The sequence below is a fragment of the Chlorocebus sabaeus genome, chromosome 9 (genome assembly GCF_047675955.1).
Source record: "Chlorocebus sabaeus isolate Y175 chromosome 9, mChlSab1.0.hap1, whole genome shotgun sequence".
In the NCBI taxonomy this organism is placed as follows: Eukaryota; Metazoa; Chordata; class Mammalia; order Primates; family Cercopithecidae; genus Chlorocebus; species Chlorocebus sabaeus.
The window spans coordinates 105,040,185-105,059,465 of record NC_132912.1 but is presented as its reverse complement, the minus strand read 5'-3'; the positions used below and the strand labels follow the sequence as shown (position 1 = coordinate 105,059,465).

Here is a 19,281-nt window from a genome sequence, read left to right as displayed (position 1 = left end):
TTAGGTATTAGGGGGAAAGTTTAAAGAAGAGTATGATCTTCAAGTGTTTCCCTACCGACTGCTTATTAGTTGCAAGGGGAAATAACATCTATATAGTAAATAAATCAGATTAACATTTGACCAGATGATCAAAACTAGTATCACCAATGAACAGCAACTGCAGTTGTCATACCCTGAGAAGGATACTGTATCAGTAGTATTACAGATTGTAATGTATTACAGATTCACGATCGACACACACCACCTGAATCTAATCATGAGAAAACATCAGACAAACCCAAAATGAGAAATATTCTTGAAATAAATAAATAAATTAGGGTGATTATAGTTAACAATAATTTGCTGTATATTTCCAAATAGCTATAAGAGAAGATTTGAAATGTTCCCAACACAAAAAAATGACAAATGTTTGAGGTGATGGATATCCCAAATACTTTGATGTGATCATTACACATTGTACGCATATATCAAAATATCACATGGAACCAATAAATAAGTATAATTATTATGGATCAATTTTTTAAAAAGAAAGAACACAGACATGAACTGGTCTGTAGTTATAAAAAATGTCAATGTCAGCTGACGGTGGTGGCTCATGCCTGTAATTCCATCACTTTGGAAGACCAAGGCAGAAGGACCAGTTGAGGCCAGGAGTTCCAGGCTGCAGTAAGCTACGATCCCACCACCAGACTCTGTGAACAGTTATGGAGTTACAGATAACTCCATAACTCTAAAAAAAAAGTGTTTTTGTTTGTTTGTTTTCTTAATTACCCAGGCTGAAGTGCAATGGCATGATCATAGCTCACCACAGCCTCGAACTCCTGGGCTCAAGCAATCCTCCCACCTCAGCCTCCTGACTACAGGCACACACCACCATACCCAGCTAATTTTTTTTTTATTTTTTGAAGCAATGAGTTCTCACTATGTTGCCAAAGCTGGTCTCAAACTCCCAGCCTCAAGCGACCCTTCTGCTTGGCCTCCCAAAGTGCTAGAATTACAGGCACAAACCACTGGCTGAAAAAATTTTAAAAAAAATTTTTTTTAATGCTAATGTCATGAAGCATAAAGAGAAGCTAAAGAACTGTCCCAGATTAAAGGAGACTAAAGAAACTAAGAAACTAAAGAGACTAAATGTAATTTGTGATCCTTGGCTGAAGGGAAAAAAAACAAAAAATAAAAGTTTATTGACAAAATTGGAATATGAACAGTAAATTATTGTATCAATGTTAAATTTCTTGAATTTGATAATTGTACTTAAATTAGTAAGAGAATACCCTTGTTCTTAGGAAATATGCACTGAAGTATTAAGAGATAAAAGATCATGATAGGCCGGACATGGCGGCTCACACCTGTAATCCCAGCACTTTGGGAGGCCGAGGTGGGTGGATCACCTGCAGTCATGAGTTCGAGACCAGCCTGGCCATCATGGCGAAACCCTGTCTCTCCTAAAAATACAAAAATTAGCCAGGCGTGGTGGCAGGTACCTGTAATCCCAGCTACTCAGGAGGCTGAGGCAGGGAGAATGGGTTGAACCCAGGAGGCGAGGCGAGCCAAGATCATGCCATTGCACTCCAGCTTGGGTGACAGAGTGAGACTGTCTCAAAAAAAAAAAAAAAAAGTCATGATGTATACAACCTACTCTCAAATGATTTAGAAAAATTTATTTATTTATGTATTTTTCTTTTTTTGAGACAGGGTCTAACTCTGTCACCCATGGTGGAATGCAGTGGCATGATCACAGCTCACTGCAGCCTTGACCTCCCAGATTTAAGTGAACCTCTTACCTCAACCTCCCAAGTAGCTGGAACCACAGGCACACACCACTACACCTGTTTTTTTAATTTTTTGTAGAGATGGAGTCTACCTATGGTTGCCCAGGCTAATCTCAAATTCCTAAGCTCAAGTGATCCTCTCATCCTGGCCTTCCAAAGTGCTGGAATTATATATGTGAGTCACTGTGCCCAGTCAAAAACTAATTTTATGTCTATACTTTGTGTGTGTGTGTGTGTTTGTGTGTGTGTGTGTAAGTAGCAAAAGGACATATGGGAGACCTCTGTATTATTCTTGCACCTTTTTTTAAGTTTGAAATTATTTCAAAATAAAAATTCAAGAAAATTCACCATCTGTTCATTCGATTAAAAGTCCTGATACCAATTAGGTAAAAGGGAAATGGGATGAACTCACATTCTAAATAGAAGTAAAACCTCTGGTAGCCAACTTTTTCCTTCCCTTTGGAGCTTTTGTTAGACTATTACCAACCCAAATATTTCCCATTCTCTACCTTCACTACATGCACATCTCCCTTTGTTGCCGAGGCTGGAGTACCGTGGTACGATCTCAGCTCACCGCAACCTCCGCCTCCCGGGTTCAAGCAATTCTCCTGCCTCAGCCTCCCCGGTAACTGGGATTACAGGTGCTCGCACCCATGCCCAGCTAATTTTTGTATTTTTAGTAGAGACGAGGTTTCACCATGTTGGCCAGGCTGGTCTAGAACTCCTGACCTCAAGTGATCCACCTGCATCGGCCTCCCAAAGTGCTGGGATTATAGGCGTGAGCCACCATGCCCAGCCCAGAAACATTCTTTAAAACCCCTGAAATGAAACTGATTAAGATGTAGTCTTGGCTTACTTGGGAGGATTAATGAGACCTATTTGGATTCTGAGAACCGAAGTCCATTCTCCTTTGACTATTTTTCCTACAGTGCTTCTGTCCAGGTGGGCTGAACCAAGAACTTCTTTTCCCAGGCCAGAGGGAACCAGCACCCTGTCAGAGTCAACAGATTCTGGTCACAAAAAGCATTTAGCTATAGTAGGTATTAAATAATGTAACTTGGATATAGATTCATCCCAGAAAAAAAGAGGCAAAGGAGAAAGAACTGCACTTTAAATTCAGAACACGATAAGCCATTCAAGCAAATGATAGGTCACAGGTCTTTTTGTGGACTACATTTGTACTCCAACATCCACTCCAACTTTCTCTTTTAGAAAGTTCTTAACCACTGTAACTGCTTCACTGCCTCACCACTTCTTTCTACCCTTGAAAATCCTAGGAATACTATTCCTAAACAAGGGGACAGTCTTTCTGAGGTCCCAGTGCTCCCGAGGGCTACTTCTAGTGCTTTCTCTGAGATTCAAAAAACAAATATATGATGAAATGTTCTATCAATTATGACGCTAAATCCTGTCCAAAGTTACAAGGGTTTTGGTACTACTTTCCTCACATGAGACCCCTGGGCTAAAGGTAGTAGGCTGCTACTAAAAAACACTTCTGTTATTTGTGAACTGGGACAATTAGACCCTGGCTGGAGAAAAGAGCTTTCCTCATTCTCTTAGCACCTTAAGGTAAACAGCTACTAAAATCTGGTTTTGGCTGGGCGCAGTGGCTCATGCCTGTAATCCCAGCACTTTGGAAGGCTGAAGCCGGTGGATCACTTGAGGCCAGGAGGTCTCACCACTGCACTCCAGCCTGGGCAACAGAGCAAGATTCTGTCTCCAAAAAAAAAAAGTCCCAGCACGGTGAATCATGCCTGTAATCCCAGCACTTTGGGAGGCCAAGGTGAGCAGATCACCTGATGTCGGGAGTTCAAGACCAGCCTGGCCAACACGGTGAAACCCCGTCTCTACTAAAAATAAAAAAATTAGCTGGGCGTGGTGGTGGGCGCCTATAATCCCAGCTACTTGGGAGGCTGAGGCAGGATAATTACTTGAGACCAGGAGGCAGAGGTTGCAGTGAGCAAAGATTGTGCCACCGCACTTCAGCCTAGGCGACAGAGTGAGACTCCCTCTCAAAAAAAAAAAAAAAAAAATTTGTTTTGCACCTCTAGACTTCAATATCCTAAAAACTGTGTCAGAAGCCCAAGCCAAAGAGGACTAAAATGCAAAGCTGAATTTTATTAGAAAAAAAAATCAGCGGCCGGGCGTGGTGGCTCACGTCTGTAATCCCAGCACTTTGGGAGGACGAGGCGGGTGGATCACAAGGTCAGGAGATCAAGACCATCCTGGTTAACACGGTGAAACCCCATCTCTACTAAAACTACAAAAAATTAGCTGTGTGTGGCAGCGTGCATCTGTAGTCCCAGTTACTTGGGAAGCCGAGGCAGGAGAATGGCATGAACCCGGGAGGTGGAGCTTGCAGTGAGCCGAGATTGCGCCACTGCACTCCAGCCTGGGCGAGAGAGCAAGACTCCGTCTCAAAAAAAAAAAAAAAGAAAAAAAAAAGAAAAAACAATCAGCCATTGATAACGTATCCTATGGTACAACTGCGGTCAGTTCAGTTCTGTGCTGCACAGACTGATTAATCAAAGGCCAATATAAAGAGACTAATCATATCATAGAACACATTATAGGTGAAATAAATTTTTTTTAACAGACTAATCAACTATAAGACATTCAAGGCCCTAAAAGCAGCTAATGAAGCTGCCATGCACAGAATTTCCAGGGTCACTGCCAGGCAGGCAAGGCTAGGGCAGAAGGTGGGGGTGGGACAGACAATGTGGACAACACCAATGCTATTCTTTTGACCATCCTAGAACCTCTTTCAGCAAACCAAAGCACACAACAACTTCCTGAGGTCACATGTGGAAACTGGCAGACTTCAAACTAGTGCCCAGTTGTCTGCTCAAATTCCAGAGCTTCTCAAATCACCAGCCCACTAGACCATAAACTATGAGAACAGGAACTGTGTCAGTCTCCTTGAAAACTAGGTCCCTAGAACCTAGTTCCATTTCTGGCACATAGTAAGTAATCAAGAAATATTTGTTGAACTTCCACTAACAGGAAAGTTCCCAGAGAAGATGCTCTTTTGGAGTCTTTCAAGGACAAATGATTCCCTCAGCCCACCGAAATGATTCAAAAGGGTGGCCACATCTAACATGATTTGTCTAAACAATCTGTATAGCATCACATAAAAGGGATAAGGTGCAAAGTGACTCATCAGTCATAATTACTTCCACAATTCTTATTTCCTTGGGGGAAGAATACTTGCTCTAATATTTTCCAGGATTAAAATGACTCAAATAGGCTCAAACTAATCTCTGCCTAGCAAAAGCTGATTTATTCAGAAACAACCATCTAAATAGAACTGTCTTACCGAAATCAAAATTGATAGGGATGAAGAATCCACTCATTTCCAAAAGTCAAGGGGGCTAAGGTGCCTCGCAGAGTCCTTCACAGAACGTCAAGAAAATGGTGAGAAGGGAACCTGGACTCAATACCCTCCTTGACTCCTTGCCCATGAAATAACATTGCAGACAGACAAATTCAGATCAGTGCTAGAACAGGAGTAAATCACAAACTTTCTACCAGGGCTTTCAAACTTTTTTGACCATGATGGACAGAAAAAGATACAGCTTATGCTGCAACCCAGAAAATACAGGTTGCTAACTGAAACAAGTTGCAAAAAACAATATTTACCCTTCTTAAGTATGATACACTGATAATTTCCTCTTTTATTTTATTTATTTTTTTATTTTTTTGAGGTGGAGTCTTGCTCTGTCGCCCAGGCGGCAGTGCTGTGGCACGACCTCAGCTCACTGCAACCTCTGCCTCCCAGGTTCAAGCAATTCTCCTGCCTCAGCCTCCTGAGTAGTTGGTGCGTGCCACCATGCCTGGCTAAGTTTCATATTTTTAGTAGAAGCAGGGTTTCACCATCTTGGCCAGGCTGGTCTTAAACTCCTGACCTCGTGATCTGCTCACCTCAGACTCCCAAAGTGCTAGGATTACAGACGTGAGCCACCACGCCTGGCCAGATACACTGACAATTTCTATTCTATTCTGTTTTCCCCTTTAGTGCTGGTTAATTGTACCAGAAAGCAAAGAAGTGTTCAAAGATGTCATGTCAAAAGACAAAGGAACCAGTTTGAAGGGGACACTCACTGGCCAAACTTGAAACAATGTGAGTACCAAAAATAACAATGGAAAAAAAACATATTTGTAATTAATTGTAAAACACTGAATAATACTCACAAGCCCCTAGGAGGAGGAGACCCACATTTGCCACCACTAGTGATCATTAGCAATACTCACTTCTGAATCTGAAAACTGACAATTAAAGGGAATGAATTAAGCATTTACCCTGCCTTTTTAGAAGACACTGGTTCATCCTCCAGTTGATGAGGGAAAGAAGCTCTTTACAGAGAATGCTAGCTAATAAATGTAGAAAAAAATGACAGAATTAGAAAAATCATTCTATGACCAGTAAAATAAAAGATTCAGTCAAATAGTAATCAGTGGATGACCATTAAGTAAAAGGTTATTAGAGGACAGGATATTTACAAGGTACAAAAATATTACTTCAAAGATTACTTAAAAGTACAAAAAGAAAAATTAACATATTTCAAAATGAGGAGATATGGAAGTCACCATCAGAAGCGAGTAACAAAACTGTTAAAATCAACAATTGCGGCTGGGTGCAGTGGCTCATGCCTCTAATCTTTGGGAGGCCAAGGCAGGCGGATCACCTGAGGTCAGGAGTTCGAAACCAGCCTGGCCAACATGGTGAAACTCCGTCTCTATTAAAAATACAAAAATTAGCCATGTGCAGTGGTGGGCGCCTGTAATCCCAGCTACCGGGGAGGCTGAGGCAGGAGAATCACTCGACCCTGGGAGACAGAGGTTGCAGTGAGTTGAGATCACACCGTTGCACTCCAGCTTGGATAACAGAGCAAGACTCCGACTGAAAAAAAAATTAATAATTGCAGGATAACCTGACAGGATGTGCTTCCTGTGGTGATATAATATGAAATAAGGCCGGGCGCAATGGCTCACACCTGTAATCCCTGTACTTTGGGAGGCTGAGGTAGGTAGATCACTTGAGCCCAGGAGTTCAAGACAGGCCTGGGCAACATGGCAAGGCTCCATCTCTACAAAGAATACAAAAAATTGGCTGGGCACGATGGCATACACCTGTAATTCCAGCTACTTGGAAGGCTGAGACAGGAGAATCACTTGAACCTGGGAGGCGGAGGTTGCAGTGAGCCAAGATTGCACCACTACACTCTAGCCTGGGTGACAGAGCTAGACTCTATCTCAAAAAAAAAAAGGGCCAGGCACGGTGGCTCACTCCTGTAATCCCAGCACTTTGGGAGGCCAAGTTGGGCGGATCATGAGGTCAGGAGATTGAGACCATCCCGGCTAACATGGTGAAACCCCATCTCTACTAAAAATACAAAAAATTAGCCAGGCGTGGTGGTGGGCACCTGTAGTCCCAGCTACTTGGGAGGCTGAGGCAGGAGAATGGCATGAACCCAGAAGGGAGGCAGAGCTGGCAGTGAGCCGAGATCACGCCACTGCACTCCAGCCGGGGTAACAGCCATCTCAAAAAAAAATGGAGAGAATGCCATGCAACCCATTACAGTGCTATAATTCACTAATGGAAAGCAACCTACAGTCTGAAAAACACCTCTAGCCCAGGGCAGCTGTAATACCATATCAGCTCTCACTTCATTTAATCAATTTGGTACCCGTTTTCTTAAATGCAAAATCTCATTTGGAATGAGGCTTTCTTATTCTACATCCTCTTGTCAAGGGTCTCTCAAGTTTTAGATTTTTTTTCTTACAATAACTCACTTTACTTGAAAACAAAAAATAATCAGTGGAAAAGTCCCTGTCAGTGTCAGGGAAATTTCATTTGTCCCTCTACTTTTAGAGGATTTTTTTTCAATTCAGGGCCAATCCCAGATAAAACTGAAGTGCTTTTGATCCTTTTCTTCCCCAATGAATGTCCTCAACTACCCTTACCCTCTAGTTCCCAAGCTGCTTTCCAGGACACCTGGAAGCAAGCTGCATGGCTGAATGCAGAAAAACCTTAGCTCCCACACTACATCTGGCCCTGCCTTTCCACCAAATCATATGCCAATTTATTGCCCTCTGATGTACAGTCCATTAGGCCACTTCCTGGATGCCCCCACTTCACACTGGGCCAGAAATGCAAGACAATAATGTGAGTTCCACAAATGGGCAAGTAATTGCTCAATAAGCGTGGAACAAGGAAAGGTCAGTTGTGATCTGTGCACATGTGGCAGCCCTTCACAACTCAACCTACAGTGGTAACAGTGGTAACAGAATGCTGATGTTACAGAAGAGACATGTCATGAGAACCCAGCCAACAGAGAGCCAGAAGTGCTTGTCCATCTAAGTTCTTTAGGATCTTCAAAGGATAAAGGAAAGGAATAAAGGCCCCTAAACTGGTGAGGTGCAAATTATCTCCTGGTTTCCTAGAGTAAAACTGAGAGCCTAAAGTAGTCATTGCTCTCCATCTATCACCCTTTCTTAATGAAGTGATCTGAGCTGAAATGATCTTATCTCCAAAATTTGCTCTATAGCCATCTAACTGATGCCAGGAGAGAAAAGACAAATGTACTCACCCTTTCCATAAACATATCTACTATCACTTCAGAAACTGGGGTATCAACTAAGTATCTATGAACATAGAGAGGAAGTCAGAGAGGGGCAAGGCTGAGACAAACTCTTCACTATCTCTCCTGATCAAAACAACACATTGAATTTCAAGCATTTGGCTTCTTCTGAAATCCTTCTGGCACTTGTCCTGAGTTTGAATGGGTGGAAAAGCAGGAAGGGACTCTGCCTGCCTCCTTGTTCGAAAAAAAACAGCAGCTGGCTTTCTCTCTTTTTACTCATCTGACTGCTGTCATGGTAAGTTGGGTATATACTCAGAAGTTTCAGGCCTCAAGAGGTAGCTGTGCTAAAGAGGACAAAGGCAATACCACCACCAGCAACTTTGATACCCACCACAAACCACACTGTTACACTGCCCCCTAACCTTTGCTACAAAGAAATTAGGTTTCTCTGTTTTCGAGAGCTACACTATTAAGAGTGCTCTTGGCCGGGCGCGGTGGCTCAAGCCTGTAATCCCAGCACTTTGGGAGGCCGAGACGGGCGGATCACGAGGTCAGGAGATCGAGACCATCGTGGCTAACACGGTGAAATCCCGTCTCTACTAAAAAATACAAAAAAAAAACTAGCCGGGCGAGGTGGCGGGCGCCTGTAGTCCCAGCTACTCGGGAGTCTGAGGCAGGAGAATGGCGTAAACCCAGGAGGCGGAGCTTGCAGTGAGCGGAGATCCGACCACTGCACTCCAGCCTGGGAGACAGAGCGAGACTCCGTCTCAAAAAAAAAAAAAAAGAGTGCTCTTTCCTCTTTTTTTTGCAACTCCTTTTCTGATACATGCAGTAGAAAATGTGCCCTCCCACCAGCCAGCAAACTAGTTCTGATGGCTAAGTGTGCCCAGGTATGAGGAAGAGAAAAAGAGAGAGCTGAACCCATGAGAAGCCAGACTATGCCGAGCTGTTTCTTCTCAAGAATCTTCATTTTCCAACCTTGAGTACAAACAAATGTTTAGAAGAACTTCTTGGTTTAGAAGTGTCAAGTGAAGAGCATTCATAAATCATTTGGGGAAGGCCCCAGTAAAAAGAAATGGCAAAGTCAAGTCATCAAAATACAGGCCTCTTGGAGCCACCCTATTAATATGAATAGTCTCTGGGGAAAAAAAGAATCACAGTACCTTTATTTACTCTAACTGTGCCGAAATGTCTACAAGTCTGTGGCCACTCAAGTTACTGAGATTCTAAGGTGCCAAAGTCAGTCTGACTCAAATTCAAGTTACATTCTAATGCATTACTCAATTACAGTTTTATATTTTATTATAAACCAAGAAAGTAAAACAGGGCACAGGAAATGGATACTTTTAAGTGTGCCCATTGCCTTTCCTAACACTCAGCCCTTCACAAAATTTGTCTGCCAAATTTTATCACGTTTGGTTCTTTTAGTTTCTATGTAGGCTTTGAACAATTCACAAGCTCAATTCCAAGTGGGACAAAAGCTAATGACTCATTCAACTTTCTTCTCATGCTGATTAATAATGATACATTACTTACTCCCTAAACTATAGACCCTGTAGGAAAAAATAAAAGTATGCATTTAATCAATAGGACTCCAGCAATTTTTTTTCATATAATATACTCGCTTTTGTTGTTGTTGTTGTTGTTGAGATGGAGTCTTGATCTGCCACCCAGGCTGGAGTGCAATGGCATGATCTCAGCTCACAGCAATCTCCACCTCCTGGGTTCAAGCAATTCTCCTGCTTCAGCCTCCTGAGTAGCTGGGACTACCGGCGTGCACCACTGCACCTGGCTAATTTTTGTATTTTTAGTAGAGACAGGGTTTCACCATGTTGGCCAGGCTGGTCTTGAACTCCTGACCTCAAGTCATCCACTTGCCTCAGCCTCCCAAAGTGCTGGGATTACAGGTGTGAGCCACCATGCCTGGCCCATATAATATACTCTTATTCAGTCTTTTTCCTGACAATGACTGCTAAAATCTCTTTTCTCTACACCTCCCCATTTTCCAAATGAAACAGATTAAACTTGAGGTATCAGGCATTCTCAAACAGTTTCTTTTCTACCTAAGTGGCTACTGCTAAGAGACCCAGGCCAGACAGGTGTTAAGTCATAATTCCTCCCAGGTTGGCTTCCAGACTCTGTTTAAATGTTCTCTGCAAACCTCTGGAGGTTAGATGGACTCAAACGTCCTAGCTCAGACTCTGAATTCACAAAGCTGGAGACAGACAGTACCCTACAGGTGTGTTTGTCCAGGATAAACTATATTTAAATAAACTCCTGACACATCCACTTTCTCCTGGCACCTGCTTCTCCCTCTTAAAACTCAAGCACACCGTAACTTGCTGTCCCAGTAAGCTCTGTAAAAAAAAATCCTATCCCCCAGAATTATGCTATGCAACCCACCAATGTCTTTGGGAATAGCTAAACTCTGGCCATAACAGCTTTACATGCGAAAGCCAAACAAGCAAATAATAAGCTACAAGCTATTGTTTTTGCTTATTTCTTTGGCTTGTTTCTTAAGGAAAGAGCAGGAATAAGAAAAGATGGCAGCAGATTGCTCTCATTCACGGTCATCCATTCTATGCCTGACAGGCACCATACAACATAAAGTAGAGGCTACAAAACGTTAGCTTTGGAATGATCAGCCAGAGTCATTAGTCCTGTCAAACCAGTGGCTATGAGGGCAGGAAGTCTGACTGATTGTTTACCATTATAGACCCACTTCCTAAGTACCTAAGAAAAATACCACATAGTCAATAAATATCGGTTAGAAGCAACTCAATAAGCTAGGCCCTGAAGGAATTCAAATCTTGGGGAATCCCCAAAAGAAAAGGTCTAAGAAACTAGAACAATGTTACAGTTAATACAGGTACCTATACCGGGCCTCAAGACCACCTTAGTCCTACACTGAGAACCCCCAGTCCTGATAACCAAAACTGGACATTAGGTCCTCAGAGCTAAAAAGACCTGGGACTAAATCTCTAAAGGCAAACTCCTCACCACACACCCCCATACACACATAGACACATGCACACCCTAAGAAGTCCTCCTCAAGCCCTGACCCTGGAGGCTTTAAAGTAAGTCATTAAAAGATGATCCCATAAGAGAAGATTTTGGTTGTGGTACTTACTTTCATTCATTTATTCATTCATTCATTCACTCACTGAAATAGGGTCTTACTCTGTCACTCAGGCTGGAGTACAGTGGTGCAATCATGGCTCACTGTAACCTTGAACTCCTGGGCTCAAGTGATCCTCCCACCTCAGCCTAAGTAGCTGGAACTACAGTTGTGCGCCACCATGCCCAACTAATTTTTTTTATTTTTATTTTTGTAGAGATGGGGGGAGTCTTGGTATGTTGCCCAGGCTGGTCTTGAACTCCCGGCCTCAAGCAATCCTGCTGTCTTGGCCACCCAAAGTGCTAGATTACAGATGTGAGTCACTGCACCTAGCCTGGTTGTGATACTTTTAGACTGTTCCTCTCCTGCTTTAAACCAAAAATTTCCTGGAAAAGAATCTCTTTGTAATGATCTAAGTTTAAAGACCAAGGACAAAGACGGACTATATCTGGAGGTAACGACCACAACCAAACACCACAATTTAAAACTGACTATAGCCCTTTCCATAAAGCTATACTGGATAAAGGGAACTAAGGCTTGCAAGGATTTATCTAGTCTGGGAACAAAGAGATCAAAGACCACAGACCATATGGGCTACAAGCATTCCTATAAACTGTCTAATCTTGTCAGATCTAAAACTAAGAGCAATATCAAGTATCCTGATATGTCACTTTCCCTTCCATGCCCCATCCCATGCCACAGATCCTACCACAAGGTCTAGCTGCGAGACTGAGATAACTCCCACATGCAAGAGCCCGAAAAGATTCCTAGAAGGATAAAAGGGAATGTGTCTTTGGAATCTAAACCCATGGCAGGCCTTGGTCAGATGTAAGAGAGAGGCAGTGGCCCTTCTGCCCCTAAGGCCAGGACACCCCAGTCCTGCAGGCAGCACAGAGTTAACTACCCACCCGCTTTGAGAAGCACAAAGGTACATCACTGCAACATGCCTAACATTTACATTGCCTCTCTCTGCTCATTAAACAGGTTTTGGTTAAATAATGAACAAACTGTATTACAGACTCCGATGAGAATTCCAAAATTATAAATCAACTGGGAAAGCCCAAAGGGGCAGACAGACAGGGAGGGGGGAGAAGGATAATATTGACTAATATAAAGGGCGCAGCTTGACAGTGGATATTCCTGCCACACCTGATCAAACACACTCCGTGGGGGGAGGGGAAAGAGAGCAAGAGAGGGGAGATGGAACAAGACAGCCTGAAATTTGCATCCGGAAAAGATTAAAACGGATTCTTTGGGGATAGAGAAAATACATAATATATATTACTATAAATGCAAAACTGTACTAAAAGCTAACTCAAATGTCAAAGATTACAGTTTGAATAAATTTAAATATAAAAGCCATGTGCTTCCTTGAGTTAATGAGAGAGACATAAAAGGACAAACTGGGCCAGAAGCTGAACAGAGCCTTATGCTGCCTTTGCTGGGTAATGGGTCCAAAGCACAGCAGTGACTACAGAGACTTCCCTCCACAGCTCTGAGACCTGAGAAAAAACTGGCAAATTCACAACTTCTGCAGCCTACATTTTCCTCCTTTATAAACTGAGATATGATTCACATACTATAAAATTACCCTTTTCAAGTATACAACTCAGTGATTTCTTGTATATTCACAAAGTTGTGCAACCATCACTACTATCTAAATCTAGAACATTTTCATCACCCCAAAAAGAAACCCTGTAGCCATTAGCAGTCTCTCTCCATACCCCTCCCAGCTTCTGGTAACCACACATCTGTTTTAACTCCTTCAGAATAATCTAAAAGGAGTCCTGAGAGGACTTCAAGACCAAATGAGCGCGAGCAGTAAAGTCTCTCTCACTGGTGGTAAGCTAAGGCTTTATCCAAAGTAACAGTATGCAAACTTTGCTCTTGGACACTCTTTTTCTTCCAAGAGCAATCCTCTTTCCAAATTTGGTATTATTAGAATATCCTATTACTCTAAATGCTATAGACCTTGTAGTCATCATACAGTTTGGGCAACTACTGACTGTAAATGTGGTCCAAAGACATACATCTGTAAGAATAACTAGTATGGACTTAGCCAACCTTACTGGAGAAAAGGACTTATTTCCTTCACAAAAATCAGATGATATTCCTGGAAGAGTAGTGTAGGTAGTGCTTACACACTTTTTTTTTTTTGAGACGGAGTCTTGCTCTGTCGCCTAGGCTAGAGTGCAGTGGCCAGATCTCAGCTCACTGCAAGCTCCACCTCCCAGGTTTACGCCATTCTCCTGCCTCAGCCTCCGGAGTAGCTGGGACTACAGGCACCCGCCACCTTGCCTGGCTAGTTTTTTGTATTTTTTAGTAGAGACGGGGTTTCACCGCGTTAGCCAGGATGGTCTCGATCTCCTGACCTCGTGATCCACCCATCTCGGCCTCCCAAAGTGCTAGGATTACAGGCTTGAGCCACCGCGCCCGGCCTATACTTTAAAGATTCTTTCTACAAGCAAAGAAAAAAAATCACTTTGGTTTACTGACAATGTCCAATGAACCACCCATTTCCAACAGTGATAGTCTTACCAATCAAGCCAGCAGAAAGCCTAGAAAAATGCAAACAGAAAGCCTTTGCAAAAAAGAACCACATCCAAGTCAGGTTCATGAGAAACTGGGTAGAAGTCCTAGAATTCCTGCTATCCCTCCTCCAATCTAAGTGGTACACCTTAACTGGTCATATAACACAAGCACATTTCCTTCAGTTTTCTCTCCAAGTTCAAAACCCTTTCCCAGCCTCCTACCATTAATAAGCTTCCAGGAAAGCAGTCCTCCTGACACTGCCAATCAGAAAAATCTGTTTGTTTCCGTAAAAGAAACAAGAAATTAGTCATGGATTGTACAGTCCAGGACCACAGGGACAGCTGACCCATAAACCTGCTCCTGGGAGCCAGCACTGTGTGTGGGGTCAGAAGCAATAGGAAGACCATGAAATGCTCTATTTTAGGTCTACTCTGTCATTTTCTCAGGCAGGTAATATGCTAAAAACCAAGAACAATGTAGCAACTTTGGCAGGCACCATTTCAATATATGCCACAGTTGTTGGCCTCGGAAAACACTACTACCTTCCTTCTCACTCTAGGGGAAAGCTTAGCAACACCCAGAGATGTTCCTGCTACCAATGAGAGAACTGGCTCTTGAACACACTCTGGTTTTACTAGTTCCAAGAGTAGATAATCTGGCTGGATTTCTAACCCAAGGACATAAGAAAATCAGGCGGCAGACCCAACTTCAATAGCTCTTAAATAGTCTACAATTCCTAGACTGCATCACTCACCACAGGATGGTCTCTGAGGTAAAATCTTGGGACATGTCAGCATGAAGAAAAGCAGCATGGGATCTGGATTTGATGGCAGGCAGGAAATGTGGCTCTGTCAGGATAGCAGCACCACCTCAGCTCCTCAAGGTTTGCAGAGTGCCCAAAAGGCCTACAAGGCTACTCCAGGGTGATCTCAGTCATTTTAGGGTATTGCCAGTCACTTATAACAACAATCCTTCACTGTGTATAAGATGTTTATCAAGTGTTTCCAATTATATTAACTTGTTTGATCCTCTTAATATCTCTTAAGAAGATAGTACTCTGGGCCGGGTGCGGTGGCTCAAGCCTGTAATCCCTGCACTTTGGGAGGCCGAGACGGGCGGATCACGAGGTCAGGAGATGGAGACCATCCTGGCTAACATGGTGAAACCCCGTCTCTACTAAAAAATACAAAAAACTAGCCGGGCGCGGTGGCGGGCGCCTGTAGTCCCAGCTACTCGGGAGGCTGAGGCAGGAGAATGGCGTAAACCCGGGAGGCGGAGCTTGCAGTGAGCTGAGATCTGGCCACTGCACTCCAGCCTGGGCGACAGAGCGAGACTCTGTCTCAAAAAAAAAAAAAAAAAAAAAAAAAAAAAAAAAAAAAAAAAAAAGAAGATAGTACTCTGAATTCAAAACCAAACAAAAAGAACTATAAATCTCCATTCATTATATTTCCTTTCTAATTGGGATATGTAAGCTTTATCTGTAAAATTTTTTTTAAAAATCTGTGCAAGTAGCCAACATTCTAAAGCAGTCAAGTACCAGTCAGTACAGGCCATAAAATAAGAACATGCCACCTAGTAGCAGCATTTGCCCTGCTAACTAGTTAACAATTGCCTCCTCTATACTTGATCCTTCTTGGCTAACATTTCCAAAGCTGTTTCAATTGAGTGTAATTTGCTCCTTTGAAGAAAATATGGTTGGGAGGCCAAGGTGGGAGGATCACTTGAGGTCAGAGGTTTGAGACCAGCCTGGTCAACACAGTGAAACATGATCTCTACTAAAAATACAAAAATTAGCCAGGCATGGTGGCACATGCCTATAATCCCAGTTAGGAGGCTGAGGCAGAAGATTTGCTTGAACCCAAGAGGCAGAAGTTGCAGTGAGCCGAGATGGCACCACTGCACAAAAAGAAAATATGGGCTGGGCGCGGTGGCTCACGTCTGTACTCCCAGCACTTAGGATGCCAAGGCGAGTGGATAATCTGAGGTCAAGAGTCTGAGACCAGCCTGGCCAACATGGTGAAACTCCATCTCTAGTAAAAACACAAAAATCAGCCAGGTGCGGTGGTGCATGTCTGTAATCCCAGATACTTGGGAGGCTGCGGCATGAAAATCGCTTGAATCTAGGAGATGGAGGTTGCAGTGAGCCAAGATCACACCACTGCACTCCAGCCTGGGCAACAGAGAGACACACTGTTTCCAAAAAAAAAAAAAAAAAAAACAGGGCCAGGTGCGGTGGCTCACGCCTGTAATCCCAGCACTTTAGGAGGCTGAGGCGGGTGGATCACGAGGTCAGGAGATCGAGACCATCCTGGCTAACATGGTGAAACCCCATCTCTACTAAAAATATATAAAATTAGCCAGGCGAGGTGGCGGGCACCTGTAGTCCCAGCTACTCAGGAGGCTGAGGCAGGAGAATGGCGTGAACCCAGGAGGCAGAGCTTGCAGGGAGCCGAGACTGTGCCACTGCACTCCAGCCTGGGCAACAGAGCGAGACTCCGTCTCAACTTTAGCCCATGTTTAGGAAAGTAAAAAAAATTTTTCTCCAGATATTCTCCCATATTTCTAATGAAAAGAAGAAATTTTCTTATTTATTGTTTAATTTGCAGAAGCCTAAACACCATCCAATTACAGTCTGACATATGTCACTAGCAAAAAGCACTCCAGGGTTATACACTGCAGGAGCCCTTTATGGCCAACAAAGGAACATAGCTCTGAAGCTTTCCCTTTCAGCCTGTATCTACATCCCCTTGGTTTTGACACTTTCCTCCTTCCCTGCCAGTGTGTGTGTGTGTGTGTGTATGTATATATGCAAAATAAACACACACACACAAATATAAGGCATTTAATGTGTATATTATCCTCTAGTCACATGTACAGAAGCAATATAGAGCAAAGAGCTCTAAACCAGGCGTTAACGACACTGCACTCCAGCCTGGGCAATAGAGTGAGGCTCTTCCTCAGGAAAAAAAGAAAATATAGGCCAGGCACAGTGGCTTAAGCCTGGAATCCCAACACTTTGAGAGGCCAAGACAGGAGGATTGCTTGAGCTCAGGCATTTGAAACCAGCCTGGGCAACATAGCAAGACCCTGTCTCTATAAAATAAACAAAAAAGAAAAAATATATTGCTCATTCATTTATGTATTATCTACGGCTGCTTTTGAGTTACAAAGGCAGAATTAAGTAGTTGTGCAGTTGTGCATGGCCCACAGAGGCTAAATTATTTACTACAAAGTCCTTTACAGAAAAAGTTTGTCCATCCTTTCAATAAATCAAACACATTTTTTTACCAAAATTAGTAATTCACATACATATGGAGACTTACCTGTTATATTGTTTAAAACCTCCTTTAGATGACTGAAACTATGCAGCAGAGGATCCCGTTCTTCATCCTGTAGGACACACAGATTAAAAGTAAGTCATTATTGGGCCAAAAGAGGAAAAGGAAAATAAAGGACAGATCAAGGGCTCTTTCTCTGAATCCAATCAGAAAATCCTGTAAGTCTTCCTTCTGAGGAAAAGAAAATTAGCCATAGTTCATATTTTTCTGTTCCCTAATCTCTTATTTCGTAGAGATACTCTGGGCTTATCCAAAATAGTGAATCCCTAAGTGCTAATCTATATCATCACCATAGCACTCAAGCTACTACAGATTACCAGGTCCTTTCTATGTGTATTATTCTGTCTTCTCTCCTTTTTCATACCCATTATGTCATCATACATATTCATTTCAACCATTATGTCATCATACATATTCATTTCAAAGATACTCCTGATGCCATTCTCACCTCTAAATCAATGTATTTTTATGAAAGAACTTGAGAAATTTCCAGATGCACTTACCAGTTATGTTCATATAAACTCCCAAGATGGCAATTTCTAAACTTGTTTTTACAACTGTGCCAAAAATTGTTTTACACAATTCTACAAAAAAAATCCTCAAACATATATAACAAAGAAAGCCAACTGTATAACAGGTAAGTTTCTTACTCATCTGATTGGTAAGTTATGGCCTACTCTATACATGGAAGTTTGCTGAACCCCCAAGAAGGAGTACCATCACTAAGTCATGTTCTATGTATCAGTAACTACCCGGATTTAAATAAATTTGATAGCTAATTATAGTCCTAAAGAATTAGAAAATAAGGAATCTTTCTGACACTTTTAGGCACACTAAAGAGGTCCCAGGCACAGGACTAGCTTAAGCTGTTTACAAAAATATTTAGAAGTAGAATGGTGTCATCTTTTGGGTCCCAGAGGAAAAAAAAGACAGCCTATATATCTGATGCTAGTTGGGATACAAAAAACAAGATATCAAGAACAACTCTGAATTCCTACTACTCTCATTACTAGGAATCTGATTACTCTTTTAACCACGCCAACAGATCCCCTACAACAACTTGGTGACCAGGCTATTTATCCATTTCCTACTTACCAGTGGTGTATGGGTGCTCCATCGGGCATTTCGTTTGATGGCCCCAACCACAATGTTAATCTCCCCTTGAATGATGTAAATATTCTTATCCACCATCTTGGCAAACCTACCAAAACAGTTAGGATAATAGTCTGGTTAATATTTGGTTACCCAAAGCATACCCAAGCTTAAAAGGCATGGGCCAGTACAGGCGCCTAGCCAGTACCAACATTTTCTATACTCATAAAATCTGTTAGACAGGTGCGGTGGCTCAGGCCTGTAATCCCAACACTTTGGGAGGCCGAGGCAGGTGGATCACCTGAGGTCAGGAGTTCAAGGTCAGCCTGACCAACATGGAGAAACCCCCTCTCCACTAAAAACACAAAAAATTAGCCAGGCATGGTGACGCATGCCTGTAATCTCAGCTACTCGGGAGGCTGAGGTAGGAGAATTGCTTGAACCCGGGAGGCAGAGGTTGTGATGAGCCAAGATCATACCATTGCACTCCAGCCTGGGCAACCAGAGTGAAACTCCATTTCAAAAAAAAAAAATCTGTAATACTAAAATGAGATGAAGTCCATCTTATGTTATGAATCCAACTATCTGGCTCTCCTAGGGGGTCTTTAGAAGTTCAAGGTAGTTCAAGACACGACTCAGGCCGGGCGCAGTGGCTCAAGCCTGTAATCCCAGCACTTTGGGAGGCCGAGACGGGTGGATCACGAGGTCAGGAGATCGAGACCATCCTGGCTAACACGGTGAAACCCCGTCTCTACTAAAAAATACAAAAAACTAGCTGGGCGAGGTGGCGGGCGCCTGTAGTCCCAGCTACACGGGAGGCTGAGGCAGGAGAATGGCGTAAACCT

General features: G+C 42.8%; 1 protein-coding gene across 7 annotated transcripts in view; it reads right to left on the bottom strand.

The window, feature by feature from the left end:
- Positions 1 to 19,281, bottom strand: part of GBF1 (golgi brefeldin A resistant guanine nucleotide exchange factor 1) — a 137,461-nt gene that overhangs the window by 104,814 nt on the left and 13,366 nt on the right. For 6 of the 7 annotated variants that reach the window (XM_073019298.1, XM_073019297.1, XM_007963953.3 and 3 more), the window contains 2 exons: positions 18,440 to 18,545; positions 17,330 to 17,396 (listed from right to left, as the gene is read on the bottom strand). In XM_073019298.1, coding sequence (XP_072875399.1) covers positions 17,330 to 17,396; positions 18,440 to 18,535 — 163 coding nt within the window. In that variant the 5' untranslated portion in view covers positions 18,536 to 18,545. Of the gene's footprint in view, positions 1 to 2,628; positions 2,764 to 17,329; positions 17,397 to 18,439; positions 18,546 to 19,281 lie in introns of those variants that run through there. The other variant, XM_007963958.3, reaches the window with a different exon arrangement.